The 21,839-nt window shown below is 45.2% G+C and overlaps 2 protein-coding genes across 3 annotated transcripts in view; one reads left to right on the plus strand and one right to left on the minus strand.

The window, feature by feature from the left end:
- The window catches only part of ush (Zinc finger protein ush), a 491,478-nt gene extending 480,679 nt beyond the window's left edge, over positions 1–10,799 (plus strand). For both annotated transcript variants that reach the window (XM_050194693.2, XM_050194695.2), the window contains exon 7: positions 2,154–10,799. In XM_050194693.2, the coding sequence (XP_050050650.1) occupies positions 2,154–4,540 (2,387 nt within the window). In that variant the 3' untranslated portion in view covers positions 4,541–10,799. The remainder of the gene's footprint in view (positions 1–2,153) is intronic.
- Positions 10,800–17,425: 6,626 nt separating this feature from the next.
- Positions 17,426–21,839, minus strand: part of LOC126547201 (N-acetylated-alpha-linked acidic dipeptidase 2-like) — an 80,981-nt gene continuing 76,567 nt past the window's right edge. Inside the window, exons 16-17 of the mRNA XM_050195097.2 lie at positions 21,117–21,212; positions 17,426–17,601 (exon numbers count right to left, since the gene is read on the minus strand). Of these exons, the coding sequence (XP_050051054.2) occupies positions 17,442–17,601; positions 21,117–21,212 (256 nt within the window). The 3' untranslated portion in view covers positions 17,426–17,441. The remainder of the gene's footprint in view (positions 17,602–21,116; positions 21,213–21,839) is intronic.

Below are 21,839 nucleotides of genomic sequence, written 5' to 3' on the forward strand. Positions count from 1 at the left end.
TGCGTCTAAGCATACCAAGCGGGAAAAGGTGTCTATGTTGCGGGACATAGTACGTGTTCTTTAATTTACACATGCACATGCGCCGTATCCGGGCACAGTACGAGCACCGAGACTCCTAATAAATTTACGGGCAGTACTTCAGAGCTTTAGCTAGACCCCCGCTCTTTTGTTGGCTTTAAGTGTCCCCTCGACTTTCTGGGATTTTTCTTCTTACTGCCTTCCGTTTTCGTTAGCGTTGCGAAAATACAGGTTTTTCTACGCTTCTCAGTACACGGCGCGTACGCGTGCGTATAGTTAAGGAACGCTAGCCACCGTTAACGGTCTCATATACGAGACGCGCATGTCGGGTGAAACGAAAGCTCAAATCGACACTTTCTAGTATTGGTATGCTACACCGCATAACAGGACTGTATTACGGCGAAGCTGAGAAGTCAAGTTTGAATTATTCGGCGAAGGCCAATTTTGAGATCGGAACTTTGAGCCGACAGAAATGCGTTAAAGTTGGCTGGGACATTCGCTCGGTACCGAACTAACCGAAAAATCGAATTAACCGGAGTCGAAAAAGCGGAAGTCTGCTGTATATATAGACTGACCATAGTGCCATGCATTGGTTGTCAGGTTGGTGTTAAAAGCCAAATGGTGACACTCTGCTGTTTCCATAAAGCAACCCTATGTAAACAGCAAATTAAAACCAGCAGAAAGACCTGGCATAGTATTTACATAGCGAGAGACATGCCAAGAAATGCCATTCAAATGCATATGGTAATTGTCAAGTGCTTTCTTCGAGGTTTAGGTATAAAAATGTAGCATGGGCTACAATACTTAGGTCGCAATGACCTGCAGTATTGTGAAATAAATATTATTTGTAGTTGACTTCCATTATTCCACCTTTAAGAGTTTAAGAGGCCAGTGGAATTGATTGATTGATGAGTCGAATTAAAAGAGCAAACAGAAAAAATGCCCAAATACACCATTGCTAATGTGTCAGTATTTACCCGATTCTAACATGCCATGAATCAAACCTGCTTCCAATCTTTATAATTTAAAAATAGAAAAAAATGTGCATCCAAATCTAACACATTAATTTTATAACAAAAATTAGCATGCCTCCCATTCTAGTTAACACAAAAGAGATAAAACTTGCTGAGTTTACTTTCACAGAATATAAATTTTATTTACACTTAGTCTGCCATCGTCACTCCAAGATCTTTATAAGTATGGTGTCATAACTATGCAACTATAACATGGCGTCCTGTTTGTGGTCCACGACAACTCTGCAACCATCACGAATGGAATGGTAGCTCCGACATGCTGAAAACATGTGATGTGGCTCCGTTACCGGTAGCCTAGCACATAAAATAAGTTGTGTAATTGAAGTGGCACATAATCGTCTGTGATCACCAACGCATGGGAAAACTTGTTCTGGCGGCATGGTAGCGGCAATATGCTGGTTCTGACAAGTGGCTACTGTCAATGCTGTGAACATGGTTTTTGTTTTACATCTGATTCTGATGGGCAGGCAATCTTCAGGCCCAATCTTGGGCGGAAAAATGGTGTGCGTTATAATCAGGTAAATACCGAGCTGCTGTTTTTACTTGAGACACTGTTGAGTGCAGTCCAAAAATCGACGTTCTTGCCAAGAGAGAGAGAGCGTCTCTTTGGCACATGCACTGTCTCCTAGTGCCGCCAAGGCAGACGCTGCAGCCATTAGAGTCACAATTAGAGTCACTTAGTAAGTGCATGTGTATGCATGTGTTGCTAAAAATAGTTTGCTGCTTACCTGTGAGACTGCTTCTCGGTGTACTCGGTTCACGTGATGATATGACTAAACCGTTTAGAGCATTGCACTAAACACATAAATGTAATATACGCAAGATTGAAAGTTGATTTATATCATAGTTCACATTGAAGTTGCTTTGATCTTAAGGATTATTGTAAAAGGCTCTGACAATGTAAGAAACTCAGGTATTGCCCTTAAGAAATCCTGCCTGAAGGTGGAAAATGGATGTTCCTGCATGGCATGTAGTACTACTGTAACTTGACTAGATATTGAACAGAGCTTACATGTGTGTGCAGAGGGCTTCCCTCCATTCTGAAAGTTGAGGAATAGCATCGGTTGCCAGCTAATTTGGTGCTTTGCATAATCATCACAGGTTCATCACCACGAGAGAATGGTGAAGGCGGAACAGAAACATGTGGTGTCCCAGCCAAGCGTCCTCGCCGGGAAGATGGATTGTCACCCCCCAGCTCAGATGCTTCTTCAACAACCAGCAAATCTCCAAAGAGCAGTCGTACTTACCAGTGCAAGTACTGCTCTTATGCTTATGACCGGAAGGGGAGCCTCACACGCCACATGCGGCTACATGGTTCGCCTTCATCCCCAACCAACACTGCTGACGTGCCATCAACAGCAGCTACAGAAGACATCTCAATTCCGCCAAGTGCTCGATACTGTGCCAACTGTGACATCCAGTTTTCTTCATACAAAACATTTACTGTACACAAGCAGTTCTATTGTGGCACGCGGCATGTACAGAAAGCCCCTGTGAGCATTGCCCCTGCCCCACCCCCAGTGCCAACGGTGTCCATAGCACCAGCTGCACCTGAGCAGGTTCTGCTTAACCAGCCATTATTTGCAGCAATATCTACTAACCCATTAATCCTTGTTCCATGTTCTTACGTGCCTGGAAACGGCCTCGTTCCTACAACTGGTGGAGTTTTGCGGCAAGATGTGGCTCCATCTGTGGCTCCAGCAATTGTTTGCCCCCAAACTGTCACTGTAGCACCTGCAGCCTTGGTGACATCTGGTGGCTCGGTAACCCCTGCAGCATCCACTCCTGCTGAGCCATGTGAAACGAAGGAAAATGGCACACAAGCAAAGGACCCAAGCACTGAAGTAACTGCTGCAAGTGCGCCTTCCAGCAGCAGCAAAGCTAATTCACCGTGCATCAAGCAGGAACATGTGACAGAGACACCACTGGACCTAAGCCTTCGGAAGGAGGATAAGGCTAGGCAGTCACCAAGGAACCCTTCCTCACCAGCTCCTGCTCCGCTAGAGGAGGCTTCAAACCCATCTGCTATTGTAGTCAGTGCTATGGATCCACTACTGACACTTGGGGAACAGGTAGTTGTAAAGCAAGGAACCTCTCGCTGCCGTGAATGCAACATTGTGTTCTACAAACATGAAAATTATTTAGCTCACAAGCGCCACTACTGTGCTTCTAGGCAGCAAAAATTGGGACGACTCTCTTCACCTTCTGGGGATGAAGGATCTTCATCAGAGCTTGCCTCTCGGTCACCGTCAGCCAATGCAAGTGCTTCACCAGTGCCCGCTATTTCTGATGTCTTTGGCCAAAGGAGCGCTGGAGTTCAGTCACCACCTCAACCACTCTACCAGTTTTACTGCCTTGCATGTGGTATAAAGTTCACTTCACTTAGCAACCTTCAAGCTCACCAGACCTACTACTGTCCAAAGAGAGACGTGCTGAAAGGCCAAGTGGGCGTTGCAGCTGTCAAAAGGCCTACGGAGCTTTCGTGCGCACGATGTAGACTGTCTTATCCAACAGAAGAAGCCCTGAAGCAGCACCTTTGCTCTGCTGCTCTGCGCAAGTGTCCCTATTGTGATGTCTTCTGTCCAACGCAAATTGCTGCACAGCGTCACCTTGTGACCCACACAGGAGTGAGGGCATTTCGATGTGCAGAATGTGGTTACAAAGGCCATACACTTCGTGGAATGCGCACTCATGTTCGTATGCACCTGGAAAAAGGAACACAAATGCAAGAAGAGGCTCTCATTCTTTGTGTTGGTGCAGATGGGAACACACTTTGTCCTTGGAATGGCAGTGCCGGAGTGCCTGCAGCAGTGACTCCTGCCCTTCCACATACGAGTGAAACAACAGAAGAAGCTTCTGCCCGCTCTGGTAGCCCTCCTACTGCTACTACTGTGACAGAAGAGTCGAGCTCAACTTCAAGAGCATGCGAGGAACATCATCCTGCTCCAACAGAGCTTCTTCACTGGTGCAATCTGTGTGGCTACTCCTCCTCTTACAAGGGCAATGTAGTGCGCCATGTCAAGCTGGTACATCGTGATGTAGTTGCCACCTCAGCAGTTCATTCCTTCACAAGTGAGAAGCCTCGTTCCTCAACAAATGAGGGGCATCATTCTCCTGTGCCAGAGGTCAAGGTGGAAGAAGTTTCGGATGCAGAAGATGTTGCCACAGAAAGTGTGACCAAACTACAGTCGGACGTCACAATGTGTAGCTCTCCGGCTGCTGCTGAGACTACTTTGGTGGACGTTATTGCAACTAACTCAGCCGATACTGATGCTGCTGCTGCAATGAAACCAGTGCCACCTGTGGCAACACCAAAGAGCAAAGTCCATGGAGGAACTAAATACTGTAAGGCATGTGACATATCTTTCAACTATCTGTCAACATTTGTTGCACACAAGAAGTACTATTGTACTGCCCAAGCTCCGGACAGTGCAGACAGCTCGGGTGCAGCAACAGAGTTAGAAGAGTCAACACCAGGGACTGCTTAAAAGACTAGCCTTTTTTTTTCTGCCCTGTCCTCGTGGTGAATGTTGGGAACGTCTCTGTGTTGAAGAAAACACCAAGGACAGGTGTTGGTGCTTTGTTGTGCGTGTAAATGAACACGAAGCCTTCTGTTCAGCTAAACAGCTCAGTAGGTGGAATGGCGTCATCATTTATGAAAAGGTGTACATTGGCTTACTCTAGTAAGCGGAACTCGGCATGACTGAAATGCTTTTTCATGGCTTGTGTTGGATTATGTTTGCAAAAGAAAACTTTAGTGCAGGGGTTGTACTGAACTAGCATTTAGCATGGGGCAAGATTTATGGCACCAGTGTTCACAAAAGGTGTAAACATAGTAAAAGCCAGAGCGATGACCATGGCACATCTCATAATAGCACGACTGCATGTCCTTCATAAAGCATTTGTCTTTGCACACTGGCATTTATGGACACATGATCATCATCAGCAACTTGTCAAGCAATTTGAGAGGCTACCAAAGTGTTTGCTGGGATGCTCTCTCACTACCTTCTACCTGAAATAGCAGAATTGAAACTGCTATGCTAGGTAAATATTACTACTACAGTGCACTCCCAGCTGCCCCACCGACAGTTTGAAGCTTCTTGTGTATATGTGTCCATCTTAATGACAGTATTGCAGATGACTTGCAAGCTCACTGTCAACTGTGAACACTGGTGTCAGAGACATTTATACATGATTGCCGTTGAAGTAAAGCATGTCTGACTATTATGCTTCACCCAGCAGAAATTTTTGTTCTCGCCATTTAGTAACCCTTTGCGGTCATAAGCATTTACCCACTTCGCAGTTGTTCTGGTCAGGAACTATTTCGCACATTTTGGGTGCTGTACAGAAAGAGCACTCATGTGAACAAACATGTAGTGAGTGATTCATTTTCCAAAACTTTTATTTCTGAGGCTCCTGTACAGTGCACAGTCTCCAGCCAGCACGACATTGTGGGTGATCACCGCAAGAATAATTTTCTATAGGTTTCATTGTTGCTTTCTTCTTCAGTGCTCTCATTTGAGCATGTTTGCTGGTCATCTAGAAGTGTAACATATTCTTTCTCAGCCCTTATGGATTCACTAAACTCACGTGAGTTCTTTATGTATGCGGAGAAAACATTGCCATCATCTTGGTGCTTCATGTCATGAGAAGCATGCATGAATTTCTTCAAGTGGGCTGCTAAGAAATGTTGCCCTTGTACGCACGTGCTGCGAAGTGCAGTAAAATAGCTGAAAAAGTTCCCTAAGGTGCCACAACAAAAACAAAGAATAAAACCAGCACATGTTAGTGTGCGTGCATTGAGTGCTTTCAGACATGTGACGATAACAGATATTTTTGCATGTTGGGAGGGTCCTGATACATGACCGCAAAGGGTTAATTATTGGCTGTCTCATATGGGTAAGGTTCTTTGCTTTACTGTTTTAACACACATGCAGTGCATGCACCTGGGCCCAGTCTGAACGTGAGAAAGATTGTCCATACCTTCTCATAACGGCGACACAAGTAACAAAATATTGGTTGAAAAGAGAAGTCTGTTTTTCACGTGACTTACAAACAAGGGCACAAAGGGCTGAATGAATTCATCTCCCAGTTCCAGCCCTATTGTTGTATGAAGGTAACATTGAGTTAGCTGGAGAAAGAAAACACTTGTTCCAGGTCGACACCTGAACGAGGCAGTGTCAACATGAGTGCACTGACGATGTAATGTGGCATATCTTATGTACATAGTATACATACTTGTATATCAGTGTATCTGTGTTAGCACATTTACATGTAACCTTTTTTGTGTATGCATAGCAAGAACTATTGTAAGCTGTCCACTGTTAATTGAAGTATTCCACTGTTCTGTGCATTTTGAGTGTGAGTACTGGTAAGCAGCACTAATGTGCGCACGCTGTGACTCTTTGTTACCTTTACTGAAAATGCATGTATGGAAGCATCTTTCTTGGTCACTGTGCAGTTCTTGTTGTGGAAAAATGCAAAGGCAGGCAAAATCATGGGCAAATTTGTGACATCCAGCTAAAAAAAAGGAGAGAGAATGCCTGGCCTTAATTTTGTTGGCTATATACTGTTTATGCAGTTTGTGTGGTCATTTGTTGTTGAAGCCAGAAGGTGTGCTTCATTCCAGTCAAGTCCATATAAGTTCTGCATTTGAACTGATCTAGTGGGTTAAGAGAACCCCTTAGGTGCAGCAGTTGCCCAGCCTATCTACATCAACACTTATTCTTCAATATATCTAGGCAAACATTATTTACACTGACATTCTTAAGCAGATGAGGCAGAAAAAAACCCCAGAAAACTATATGTTGCACCAGGAAGCATTTATTTGAAATTGGCAGCATACCTCTCTAAGTTGTTTTGTTTATGTTGCTAATTAAGAATGGCATTGTACTTGGAGCTGAATGCCTGATTTTATGTGCATTGCATAACCTTTGGAGGTCACCTATCACAACTTCTTTTCTGGTGCATTTCATGCATTCTTATTATTCAGCAATGAAAAGTTATGTCACACTTGTATGCAATATACAGTGGTGGCATGCAACAAGTGTTACCTATAATAGTAGGACAAACATCAGCAAAGAAAAGACACTTATTAACTTATTAATGACTGAAAATAAAGGAGGACTGGTTACAGAAGGTGCTGAAGCTCGAGGAAGAAACATTTTATTTGCTGTTGGAATGTAATGTACTACCTATGTTTCTTGATCATTTACTTTGCCATAGGAGGAGGTTTTGAAATGCTGATACATAAAGTAAAGCATGCAGATTCACCATAATGGTGAAACATTTGTAAGACGTACATGTATGGTCAGAGTGACAGTTGAGGGACTGGTTGCATATCTATGCTTCACTGTCATTGTGGTGTCAGTACGACATCTTCTCTCTATTCTCTTGTATTTTATTTGGCAGCATGAACTGTGAAAGTGTGATCCATAGAAAAGTCTTCAACCGGTTTCTGTGTCACCCTTACTGCAATGTAAATGTTTGCAATAGGGTACATGCATCTGTTGTTACATCGTAATGCTGCTTATTAGTTCCCCTTAATACATAACACAGTAGATTCAGTATGATGCGCTCAAGTGCTTTGTCAGGTAACGCATGACACAAGGATATTGTGCAACAGTGCACCCATCATGTTATTGTGAACTGTGCAGAAAAGATAGTTCTAACATACTAGTGTGACATAATCTTTGATTGCCGTCTCACAGCTTTTATCGCGCAATGCCATTGCATTTACATTCAACATCTTTTCTGCCTCGCCTTTGCCCATTGAAAATGTGAATTAGTGGAAATGTGTACCTACTGAATTTTCATGCATGTGAAGTAACTTTCTCCACTTGGCTGATGCATTCTTTAGGCATGATGTGCAGTGCTTGCAAGTGGTCAGTTGAGTTATTGTGATTAGATTCAGTTTGATCAAACTAAATTTATTTATGTGCAAATTTTTGCTTATAGTCAGTTATGCAACTACTAATTTAGACTTGTGTATTGACTGCTGCTCTTGCACATAGATATTTTCTATGCATTTCGTCATACCTACTCATTACATGATGTGTTATTGTTATGTTCAGAGAGGAAGGGGGGAAAAGAAGCAGGAAGTAACTCTACATTTCAATGCATGTAATTGGATGCATTTCATGAAAACTGACTGCTCATTGAATTACAACTTAATTCTATCAGCAGCAAAAGTCACTTTAAAAAGGCAGCTTTTGCAAAGCGAACATGCTGTTAGCATTGTTGAAACTACTACTATAAAAAAGTCCCCATCAGGATTAAAATTTCTGTCACCCTTGTCAAGCATTGTACGCTGGCTGCATGGACCTGTTATCCAATCTGTCCTGTACAAAGAGCCTCACACTTAACGAAGTTTGTCTCTATGTCTGGTGTGGAATGCTGTCACAAAGTGATTAACTGTGCTCGATGAGCATGCATGATATGACATGATACGTCAGCTTCCTCACTCCGTGGCAGAGTGTTTACAAAATGGACTCTGCAGTATGTCCAGGATGTCCAAACTTCGTGCATGTCTTAGATCCAGCTGCATGAAAAGGCACAGATCACCAACAAGATGTGTTGCACATTATCTATTCCACTCCACCTCAATTGTGGCCAGTGGCCACCATATATACAGATAGGCCATTGCAATAATGGGCAAAGCAAACATAGCAGCTTACTTGGTAGTCACCAGTTAGGTTGCCCAACTATTGTTGGGTCTTGCTGACTTGCAACAGTGGGCTTGTTAGGTGTGCACCAGATGAGAAAGGACAGGCTGGGATTCTGAAAGTTGACTGTGCTTCTAATGGCAAATGGTGTTGCCATGCACTGCATGCTCTGTGCAAGTTCTAGGTTGCGATGCTTCCTTTTAGTATCGATCTTGGCAGCAGACATATGCTTGTCCCGGCAACATATATATACCACATCAGTGACCGACCATTGATGGAAATGTTCCGTGCAAATGGAATGTTACTCGTCTTGGGCATACTGACTTGCAGAACTTTGTGAGCATGGATGTTTTTTGTTGTGCATGAGGCTCCAAGAGTACCAAAGAATGGATCTATGACAAATGTCATATGAAGACAGTAAACTTCATTGCACTGTGAAAGTCACGAGTGAGGTGGAATGACTATGGAGCTGGTACAAGATATATTTTAAGGTCACCCTTGAAAGTTTGCCTGTGCTAGTAATATGCCAACGTTAGCCTGTACTGCCTGTGAGCCTAAATGATAACTAAGCTGCAGATTGTCCTTTCTTTCTTCCTTCTCTTTATTTTGATCACTCACTATGAAACCAATACCCACAAATTCATGCCCTAGTTTCTCAATCATGGGAAAATGAATATTCTTTTAGTACTGATACAGCACCTGACAGGTGCACCCCTTTTTGCACGACCATAGCTTCTGTGAATTGAATGGTTGTTCCATGCATAAATATATTGCTATTTGGGTGTTAACAATCTTTGTCTAAATAGTGTTGACGTGATACAGGCTCACAAGTAGTTTTCAAGGGAGGATTCCAGTGCAAGTTCCAACAGTGTGTAGTGGTGATGATTAAAGTGCTTCATGCTATGGTTCACTTGACTTGGCACAATGTGTGCACACATGCAGCTCTGCATTTCATACGAAGCAGTGTGGAGGAGCTCCTGGCAACAAGCTGGCATAGTAAATAGCACAGCCTCATCATTATAAATGGTCCTCCTTTGGAATGCATGTTCTTTGACCGAGGCTTCGTGACCACACCGCTTCAATCTCTACTGAGATTGTAAGTATCATTCAGTGCTGGCAGGAAAAGTGAACTCTGGTGGGTATTGCTGAAAACGGGCACCTTTGCCCTTGCTAGCTCCCGCTGTTTGTGCCACGCAGCAGAATCTGCCAATTGGCTCGATGCGGTGTGCTGTGCAGGTTAGTTGCTCTGTGTTACCACTGCATGTGCAGCTGTTCCTGTGGGATGCAGCCCTTTCTTCTGTAGCAATGCTGATAAGACCACTATCGGGAGCACCGGTGAAGTGTTTGCTTTTTGACTGCACTCTCTCAGAAGAGAAGCAGGGAATGCCTGTAGAGCATGTACTGAGTGCGTATAGGGGAGGATAGTGCTGGGCGGTGCGACGTGTGTGCTGCCTCTCGACTGTACCACCAAGCTTGTCGTGTATGTAGCACCAGCTTGTCTGTATTTCTACTAAATTATTAAGGCCTCTAGATGTGTTTTCCCGACCTGTCACAGGTGTTTGCAAGTGAACATCTGAACTAGTCAAACGTGTGATGATGACTATGATGGTGATGATGGATGTGTTGTTCGCAGGAAAGATGACCGAACGCAAAGTGTATCCCTAACCCGGTTTGAGTGATTCTTGGTGAATGCCATCACAACTGGCTGCAGTTCTGAAAGGTGCAATTGCCTGCGCGAATGTTCTGCATAAAACATTGTGCGTACATATTATACATATCTATATACATATTACACACATCTAGATTTATGTGTTTTGAGAAGGTGCGTGTGTGTGTGTTTGTTTCTGTTCTCTTGCTTTCATCGACGTCTTCCAGAAAACTAGTCCGAAAAAGATGATGGGGGAGCTGCTGTTTTCCACGGGTGTGTGTGAAATGCGAGCTTCTGCTCCACGCTAGCTGCGGTACACCTCCTGGGTGCTTGGCGCTGTCGGTGCTCAGATTGAGAACGAGCACATGTCGTGGTGAATGAATTTTATGGAAAAATGGTTATTAAAGTTGAGTTGACACGTGAAGTTCAAGAAAACTGTTTGCTCCTGTGTCTTCATTTCACAATAAGAACACCTAAAGGATGTGTGACCAAACAGAGTTTCAACCGGACTGGTAATTTCTCCTGATTAGTTGTCAGTCAGTGCTTCATCTTTTAGGGGCAAATATGTCTAATTTATTTATCTGTTGTTAAATGTATGCATCATGTTTTTTAGGTCCCTCTAAATCCATTGAATTGTGATTTATTGCCTTTTGCCTGTGTAATGCTCATATACAATGTTGCAATAAATATGATGTATGGAAAAACAACATACAAACCCACAATTATGCATGTAGGGCAACATGAACACAACCATCTAGCTATCAAATGACAATGATACATTCAGATGATATTCAATACAGGGACTGAATGCAGAAGTTTCAAAGAAACCACCTACAAGAACTGAAACTCATCATCGTATCTAAAACAAATATTTAGAGAGGCCCTTCAACATTTCAGCTTGCTGTGTAAACATTAAGTGGGCAATCCAGATTTTATTAAACACGATGTTACAAATTTCTAGAGGTTACGAACAAATTTTTTCCCCTGATTGAACACCGTGGATTTTAACTTTTTTGCAAACTCAATTTTATTAAATAAATGCGACCATCAAACCCAAGTCTGGCTAAGAAAATATTTATTCGCTCGAATCCAAAATGCTACGTCTGTGACATGTTTCTGGCTCCCGCAATCACTTCCCCCGCATGCAACCAGCAAAAGCATAGCCTTCAAGATCTGCATTTTTTATCCATAGCGCACCACCACTGGAGCAGGAATTATGGCAATGCAAGCCATAAAATTGGAACTGTCGAAATGGGTGGAGAAAAATGACGTACTGGGGGAACTGCAGAATTGGTTCAGGCCAGGCTTGGAGGATAATATGGTTGTACTAACTCAATGCATAGAGATTTCAGTAGCTCAGAATAGACCTTTATTGATAGCATTTATAGATATTAAAGGTGCCTATGACAACATAGATGGGGAATTGTTATGGGATATTCTCAAGCAGGAAGGTGTAGATGACAATTTCGTGGAGCTGCTGAGGGAAATGTATAGAGACAACTGAGTACAAATTGTATGGGAAGGCCGAAAATATAACGAATTGGTGGAAATTCACCAAGGACTGAAGTAAGGATGTCCTCTGTCTCCATTGTTGTTCACGCTTTACATTAAGAGCATAGAAAGACTACTGGAAAACTGAATTAAGGTTTGATTTATCATGCATGCACAATGAACAAACTGTGCAACAGAAAGTCCCCAGACTGATGTATGTGGATGACACAGTTCGACTAGTAGACAATGCAAGAGCTGTAAAGACACTTGTGAACATGTGTGGCAATGCAGCAGCAAATCTAGGCCTCAAGTTTAGCACAGAGAAATCGGGAATTATGATCTTTAACAAAGAGACGAGTAATTATGTGATGTCATTTTAACAGCAAGTCATACCCATAGTGAAGCAATGTAAGTGTATCGGTGTGTACATAAATGAAGGAAAGACTTACTTAAGCACCCACCATGAGAACCTGAATATAAAGGAGAAGTGCAGGGCTTCAATAATGAAGCACAGAGCACTGTGGGGTCACAATAAATATGAGGTGGTGCATGGGATCTGGAAAGGAGTAATGGTGCCAGTGCTAACGTTCGCAAATGGCATTCCGTGCTTAAGTCCAGATATCTTGTCTGGGTTGGAAGTTAACCAAAAATCGATAGGCCGGTTGGCTTTGGGAGCCCACGGTAAAACCACAGAGGCAGTGCAGAGTGACATGGGTTGGGCCTCTTTTGAAGTCGGAGAAGCGCAGAGCAAAATAAGTTTTGAAGAAAGACTCGGGAACATAGATGAAAATAAATGGGCAGCTAAAGTGCACAAGTATCTGTACCTGAAAAGCGTAGACAAAGAATGGAGGAAGAGGTCAAGAAAGTTGGCAACCAAGTACAAGGTAATTGAAACTGTAAATAGACAACCAGGATTCGTCAGAAAGAAAGTGAGAGAAACTGAGACAGTTTATCGGGTGCAAAGAACAGAAACAAAAGGACCATGGAGGTTTACAAGAATGAAAAGAAAGAAATTAGAAGGGAAAATGTGTACGAAAACACAGAGGGCAGTGCCTTGCTATTTGAGGCTCGAGCCGGTTGCCTAAGGACAAAAACATACTGGAGCCAATATTCGGAGCTAGGTGAGGCATGTGTATGCTGCAGCAAAAATTCAGAGACCACTCAGGACATCCTAATGGGGTGCAAAGGGATACATCCAGTGAGAACAGCAGGCAACATACACCTTCCAGAAGCGCTTATTGGGTTTAAAGTGGATAAGCGTCAACCAGTGAGCAGTTGAGATGAGCAAGGGGCGTGTAGAGGATTGGTGGAAAAAAGCAGAGAATAAAGTCCCTAGATATTCTAGGAACTTTAGCAGGGAGAAGATTGGTACGACCGGGTCGATTGCAGTCATAGTGATACAAGGTAGATTTTGAAGGAAAAAGAAAAGATAAAGGAGATGTACACAAAAATGCTAGATAAAAAACGTGTATAGCATACCTGATTAAATCAAGCAGGCTAGGTGACTATTTGTCACTGCCCCTTTTCAAGGAGGATGCCAATAAATTATCATCATCATCATCATCAATTTGGCCACCGCCTATTCTTCTTACTCATTGCATAGCAATTGAGAACATTGAATTTGGCAGTCTTGATGAGATGAGATAGTGTATTACGAGGATTTATTGGCCAGTTGCTTGCTCCTACGCTCACGTACGTGCCTGCGCTTGAAAGGACGTCCCATATCCGCTGCCTTGGCCGTGAGCGGCGCTGGCTAACACTCCTAGGTAAGCGCTGAGATTTAAAGTGGATGGAAGCACTAGCCGGTCCGCAGTCGAGATAAGCAAGCGACATTTAGAGTATTAGTGCAGTGTACTACTTCTCGAGGTCAACTTTCTGTGGCTATGAAGGGAAAGCTACAGAGCCAAAACGCGCACAAGTGAGGGTGCTTCTGAAGAGAGCCCCACGTTTTAATCCACGTGTGTTTAGACTGGGGAAACGAAAACATAAACACCTTATTAGCAACAGTCAAATAGGACAGAATACACCACTGAGTGTGAGGGTTTACTTATTTTGTGGCTTCATGACTACTTGGCATAACAGATATTCAGCAGCCACGCGCCCGTAGCTTTCCCTTCACAGCCACAGAAAGTTGTCCGCGAGTATAGAAGCCCTTTTTAGTTCACTGTAGTATTGGTGAAAAAAAAAAGGCCGGTAGAATTGATAGCACCGGATTCGCAACAAACATATATACGTAAAGGTACAAGGTAGTTGCAGTAAACCCCCGCGAAGTCACTGTAAAAACCGGGTGTGCTTAGATTTAGGTGCACGTTAAAGAACCCCAGGTGGTCGGAATTTCCGGAGTCCTCCACTACGGCGTGCCTCATAATAAGAAAGTGGTTTTGGCACGTAAAACCTCATAATTGTTTAACTGTAAAAACCGCAAAAAAAATCGAGATAAGCTGAGTTTGGAGATGAGCGAAATCACGAAAATAGAAGCCTTCTGCCGCGCATAGACCACATGGAGCCTTTCCAAAACGCCGCTCGTAATATCTTCGGACACTCATATCATCATCGGACACTCAATATCATCGGAACCGGAGACGTCGCGGCGTCTGCGGGCAACGGCGTTACTATATCACTGTGCCAATTAGACAGCATGCTTGGGCACAGAGTCAAGACGATCGATCCTAATGACATATTTGAAGCCCCCTCATCCGAGCATAACAATTTTTCGGACGTACAGAAATCATCGTAATGAATTCTGGACAAATTATACTTCGAAAACCGAAATTACAGAAGAGCGCAATTGCCACGCCTTTAGCAGACGCCCACGATCGAGTGACGCGGCATTTACGCCTCGCCGTCGTACGAGCTTGAAGTGAGCGTCTCAGTGAAACGCTATATGATTGCATGCTGGCTTCTTTTAAACGCAGCGCGTGGGCTGATCGCGCCTCCTCAAAAGCGCCGATCATCTTGCCCAAGGTCACGATTAGTACGCTATGACCTTGATTAATACGCTATGACGAAGATGGCGTGACGGTGACAGCATGGCGAGAGTCGGAGGACAAAGCTGGAATGACGACAATGCAACGACCATATTATACTATTATACACCTTGGGCCACTGGATTGGCGCAGAAGGCATGAATGACGACGACGGCAGGACGAGAGTCAGATCATGAAGCTGGAAGGACGAATGACGACGATGGAACTAGGACACGACCCAACCTGGTAGGCAACTTGAGCATCTGGGTCGGCGTTTGAGGGAGATAGATAGATAGATAGATACCAACCATCTACTATAACACAGCAGCAGCAGCAGTTGGTTGTTTATTGAAATAAATCAATAAACGAAAATCAAGCAAATGATTGCTGACCGCACTGTAACTGTCCAGCGCAGTCCGCTGACACCTAAACGGCGGTCAGCAATAAGGGAATGGAGGCAGGGGAGTAAAGGGACATGGAGAGTGGATAACAGAGAATACTAGCTTTAAGAATGGAACTTTTTGTGTATATACAACAGAGCGACTAGGTGAGATTTATCCATACTTCACTTGTGGAGTGACTTTCTCGAGAGAGTTTGTCACTCGGCCACGCACACCGGCACTATTAGGTCACGTATACGTGACCTAACAGTGCCGGTGTGTGGGGCCGCGTGCACAAGGGTGGCGAGGCCCGACTACTCGAGGAAGTCACACACTATTTTGCGAGCTGCCTCTCGCGCGTGATAGGTACTACGTGTCCATAAGAGCTCCTCGGCGCTATCGGACAGCAGCTTTGCTGCGCGCTAGCAGCTCAAGAGTTCCTCCCACGGTGCCTGGGAGAAGCACTGCACCACAGAAGCGAGCGTTTGAAAACGGGAGCACCAAAACAAGAAGAAAAAAAAATCATGAGCCATTCCACTCTGTGAAGGTGGTTGACCGGCGAAGCTCTTTGGCACACGACACCGAAGTGACACATAATTTTGAACAAAGTTACGAACTCATTTATTTTCTTGATGGGTGGTCATCGTCGAAAGGTACGCACACTAATTTATTGTCTTTATTGGCGGTCATTATTTCACTGGTAACTACAATCACATTCTTTGATAATATCAAATCGATGCACGTACGCCGCTGGGTGGTCGGTTGGGCCGGGCCGGTGTGGCATATCGCAAGGGATATGTCTGCACCCCTGCCTCCAGAACAAGATATATCCAGAGAGATATAAGAACACATGTCCTCACTGCAATGCATTAGGCACCCTTCGGCACGTCATAGGAGAGTGCAATTTTTCCATACACCACCCCCCACCTATACCCATAACTGACCCCCCTGCTATCCCCACCCTTTACGAGCGATGGGAGATCATGCTGTCCAGCCCCGCCATGGAAGACCAGCTCCGACTGATCCACAGGGGCCAGGCGGCCCTGGAAGCATATGGAGCCCGCGAATAGGGAGCCACCCCATCAGACGCTTAACGCGTTTCATTTCATAATGGACCAGTAAAGTTGTTTCTCTCTCTCTCTGTCTGCAACACGGAACGCGTAAACCGCTCCCTTTTCGGTACCGATATATCCACATTGAAATCACCGACAACAACAACAGAGGTAGCGTCATCGCAGCTAATTCACGCAAAGTGAGTAGCTATGAATCTTACATAACTATGAGTCATTGAATTTTTTTGCTTGCTTACGGAGGTGAGCCATTGCTCACGGGGGTATGAGCCATTGATGATAACAGTTTTTGACACGCTGTTCTTTATGATGTATGCGCGATTAGAAAGAATTTAAGCGCCATTCGCTTCAGTTTGCCGAGTGCTTGTATAGCCTCTGCCTTACGGTGCTATGAGCCATTGCATTTTTTGCTTGCTTACAGGAGTATGAATGCTTGCGGGGGTATGAGTCAATGATGATGATAGTTTTTGTTCACCGAGAACAAAAATGCATGCAACCCTAGCCATATACAGCTTCGCTGTAAAAAATGTCACCGTTAACTGCATCTGCAAGCAACGCGCTTGCGCCGCTCTAACGAAGCTCTGGTGCTAACGTCACGGAGATATGTGCAGTGCCTGTAGTGGCGGCATCGGTGCCGAGCCGTCAGTGACGCGCAGCACTGAGCCGTTGGTCGCTCTGAAAACTTGTAAGGTTGCCGTGCGGCACTCCGCTGCTGGAAGCTTGCCGCTATAGTGTTCGTATCTGGGACAGGATGGCGTCTGCTGCCGCAGAAGTGAGGAAACTGGAGATTGCTGGAAAGCACTCTTGTTATTCAGCTTGAACAGGCTGCTGATGCTGACGTGCATGACGACAATTACGGTGGCATTCCAGTGGGGGTGGAATGAAAAACTTGTGTTGCGCATTAGTTACACGTTAAAACTCCAGGTGGTTGAAATTAATCTGGGCCCCCACAGCGCGGCGTAAGTTGCTTTGGGAAGTTAGACTCTAATTTAATTATGATGATATCAGTCTTGCAGGCGGGTCGTAGAATATGTTAGGGTTACTGTATATGCTACCATGTGTGCGAGCCATATACAGTAACTGTAGAATACGCAGACTGCGAGCGCTCTCCATTGGCGTTAGAGTCTTTCAGCAAAGCAAAATAGGAGAAGTGATGCTGTGAATTTATTGTCACGGAATGGGCGAAAAGTGGAGGATTTCTGTAGCCTGGATGATGCTCTCGGTGATGAGTGCCACCATGTGACCGAACGCGTCCCCGTCGATGGGCCGCTGCCGGATGAGGTCCTGGAGGCCGGGGAAGGGGAGCCCCTCTGGCGAGTACAGCAGGTTCCTGCGCCCATCGTTCATTCGATATCGAGAAGCGCAAGAAGGAGCGTGATCACTCTGCAGCCGGCTCGCGAGAATAACGAGAAGACATACTTGATTGGAAGGAAAAATATGGTGAACGACGAAAGAGAAGACACGCGAGCTCACCGCTCTATCGCTTGACGTTTCCGCGATGCTTTCTTGCCATTGTAAACTACCGACTATGCTATGCTAGCTGACCGTGCCGTTAAGACGAGACTCCGCTTCAGTGGAATGTGTGCGGGACACAGACAAGCACGTGATGAAATCACGAGTCGCGGCGCAGAACGTGCACGCTTTCCTAAGACCTTCCCTGATCCCGGTCTACGCGAATGGGTTGATTGCGCTTGCGGTCCCTCGCCTTCCAGGAGAAACGAAGACAAACTGCCAGTATTATTAGCGGGTAGGTCGTTGCTGGTTCAAATTACAGTCTGCCTTCAGCGTTCTCCAGCATGCCAATCAATACGAAGATGTTCGTCGTACGGCCGCCGGCCCCGAAGCTTTGTGAAACGTCATTCTATTTCTGCTAACAGCAGTGTCACCACGCGTTGTAGAAAACAACCTTTGTGTTGTCCGTGGAACTCGCAGTTGAGCAGCGAGCCTCCTAGTCCGAGACAACCGCACGCGTGCACGCTGTTCGAGATCTTCTGCGAGCGCTGACCATAAGCGAACCCCTGGCCTATATACTCCGCGCTCAGGGTGAATACCTATCGGGTTTTAGAACAGCAGTTCTTAACTCAAGGCCGACCACTACTATATGTGTATATATATATATATATATATATATATATATATATATATATATATATATATATATATATATATATATATATATATATATATATAGAGAGAGAGAGAGAGAGAGAGAGAGAAGTTTAATGATACGAAATGCAGAGAGGCCGGCCTGAGGTATTGGGGGCGAGCTCCACCACTGGAAAAGCTGGCGCCACCGTCGGTGTGACGTGGCATGAGGGATCACGTGGACACAGCGGCCGCGTCGGCTGCTTCGGAAGCGCAGAAGCGAGCTGAAAACTAAAGTTTGAAGTCCCACCTGCGCCGCGGTTCTGATTAAGTGGTGAAGCTTTACCGCCTTAGGTGTCTGCTTGACAACATCTGAAAGTACTATAATAGGTAGTGGCTGCTTTGGAGGTGTGCAGCATGGTAGGCTACTTCTCGGTGCTGCAGTGCCGGACGTACGCAACAGAGCCCGGTGTCAGCCTTATTCACACGTAGCCGCAGGGCAAGGAGCTGCGTGAAGCTTGGCTGGCGAAACTTAGAACCGGCAGACAGCCATCGGCTACAACTCGGGTATGCAGTAAGCACAGACGCAAGGAAGATTTATGCTACGGCGCCGGGACTGCGCGATGTACGGTGAGTAGCAGAAAACGCGCACTGAGACGCTCGCCCGCGCTCGCTGCCCGGCTAATGTCATGACGGTTTGGTCTATGAACTTGTTTGCTAGATACTGGCAAGTTCACTGGAACGGAAAGGGAGCGTTAGACGAGACGCACATTAAAAGAAGGCATGGCATATGGTCATGTTTGTGTTATGAATTAATGCACAGGATTACGAAAAAGAAGCAGAGGGAAATCGCACGCTGAGAAGACCGATAAACATACAGTGCGACGCAACTTGAGAAATAATATTGAAACGTCCAAGAATTTAGAAGAAGAAAAAAAGCTTGAATCGTCGCGACGGCACTTCACAGTCGCCGTAGGCGTCAAGTCTCTATAACGAAATTACTTTTGAACAGCTCTGATAGCGTGCACGCAACAATGGTTGCTTGTGTATTGTCAAATGCTCATATTCTGCGGCCTAAAGCTCACGGCACGGTGCGAAAACGCGCTTGTAGCGAAAGCAAAACATTGTGCGCGGACATGCATGCAGACGAGCAGTCGGTCGCTGCGAACCCGTGCGATCGCTGCATTGACGCTTCATTCCGTTATGTCCCATTTGGTTATACAGACAGCCCACTATAAGAACATATTTCACGTAGTTTACGCTCAGCGTTTGCCTACCTTTCACGCAAGAAGCGGTTCGGGAGACTCCATCGCGGCGACCACGCGCAATGGCGTTCATTGTACGTATTCGGTAAAGAGAGAGCGTCTGTAAACGATTCTGTGCTTTCAGTTTGCCCAAGATTATTATATCGACAGTCAAAAACTTCCCTCGTTTTGAGAGTACCTACATAAATGTCCAGGAGGGCTGCCGCGTGTTTTTATTGAGCTCCATAAGCGAAACCTATGAGGAGCGCACCGCGTGATCCCTCATACTACGCAAGGGAGGCGCTTCCGATAGATGGCTACTCCGTAACTCCTCGCCCCCAGTACTCCTCTAGCCAGCTACTTGGTGTTGGGGGAAGGGGAAGAGGGAAAGAAGGAGGGAAGAAAGAGGCGCATGATGGGTGACGATGATGAGAGGAGGAGGATGTAAAACATATAGCAAGCAATTTGGCATGCTTAAAGCCTGCAGTCCAGGCCCGTACTTTTTAAAAAGTAGGCTGCGGAACATCTGCCCTTGTAGTACCTATGATGATGGTGATGATGATATAATTGCATCCCCTTTGAAAGGGGGCGGTTACAAATAGTCACCTAGCCTGCTTGATTTAATTAGGTATGCTATACATGTTCTTTATCTAGCATTTTTTTTATACATCTCCTTAATATTTTTCCCCTCCAAAATCTACCTTAATTTGTACCGCTGGCTATGACTGTCGGAGATCCGGTCGTATCAATCCCTGTTATTTTTTTTTTCATTAGTACTCCAAACGTCTCTTGCTTATGTCGACTGCTGACCGGTTGACGCTTCCGTCCACTTTAAACACAAGTGCTTCTGGAAGGTGTACGTTACCTACGGTTCTCACGGTGTGAATCCCTTCGCATTTCATTAGGAAGTGCTGAGTGGTCTCCGGAGTTTTGCAGCAGCATACACATGCCTCACCTAGTTCCAAATATTGGCTCCGGTATGTTGTTCTCCTTAGGCAACCGGCTCGAGCCTCAAATAATAAGGCACTGCCCTTTGTGTTCTCGTACAGATTTTCCCTTCTAATTTCCTTCTCATTCTTGTAAATCTCCATGGTCCTTTTTGCTTCCGTTTTTTGAATCCGATAAACTGTCTCAGAGTCTCTCACTCACTTTCTGACGACTCCTGGTTGTCTATTTACAGTTTCAATTACCCTATACTTGGTTGCCAACTTTCTTGACATCTTCCTCCATTCTGTATCCACGCTTGTCGAGTACAGATACTTGTGCACTTTAGCTTCCCATTTAGATTCATCTATGTTCCCGAGTCTTTTTTCAAAACTAGTTTTTCTCTGCGCTTCTCTGACTTCAAAAGAGGCCCAACCCGTGCCACCCTGCACTGACTCATTTGTGGTTTTACCGTGGGCTCCCAAAGCCAACCGGCCTACCGATCTTTGGTTAACTTCCAACCTCGACAAGATATCCGATTTTAAGCTCCGCTTGTAGCTGTGCCGAGTGACCCCTGGCGCAGCGAACTTACTTGTGTGAGATGTGTCGAGTGGGGATACCGTGAGGCGTGATGAAGACTTTCGGGAGCCGGATAACGATGTCATTGTAGAGGCGCGCGTACATGGGGCTGTGAAGAAAACGGTCGGGTTAAGGTGCAATGCGAGTGCTGCAGCAGAGCCCTCGATCGGAGCAGCGCTTTGAACAAACAAACTGGCTCTTTTACTGTCAACCACTTTTGTACCTAAGCTATACTTATATTGCTGGTACTTTGAGTGTCAGGTGTCTCAGTCAGTTACATTTTTTTTTCTTCTATCATCTCGTACTGCGCGGACACATTCGTCGCCTCCTCGATAAGTGTGCTCTCCAACGTAAAAAGCGCTGCCATGTTTGTCAAGTTCCATTGCGAACCCTTAACGAGTACTTGCTCCGAAATTGTTCCGTACACCGGGCAAGCGAGACGCTTGCAATGCTTCGAGAAAGCAGTCATTGCTGCTCTTTCGCACTATTGTGTGAAAGAATACACAGGGGGTAGCTAACAGCTTTTCCAAGTTACATGCGTCCTACCCTTCGACAACGTTCTACTAACCTCCGAAGTCCTTTGGCTCATATTTGATCACTTTGCGATAGCTTCCGCTATGCCAATTCGCCCTCTTTGAACTTCCGAACAACTTCGGGATCGTCTTCACACTACCTTAGATCCGTTCACCCCAACTGTGGTGTCTTTGATACGCCCAATTTGGCACACTATCATTCC

Source organism: Dermacentor andersoni, chromosome 1, assembly GCF_023375885.2.
Source record: "Dermacentor andersoni chromosome 1, qqDerAnde1_hic_scaffold, whole genome shotgun sequence".
NCBI classification, from domain to species: Eukaryota; Metazoa; Arthropoda; class Arachnida; order Ixodida; family Ixodidae; genus Dermacentor; species Dermacentor andersoni.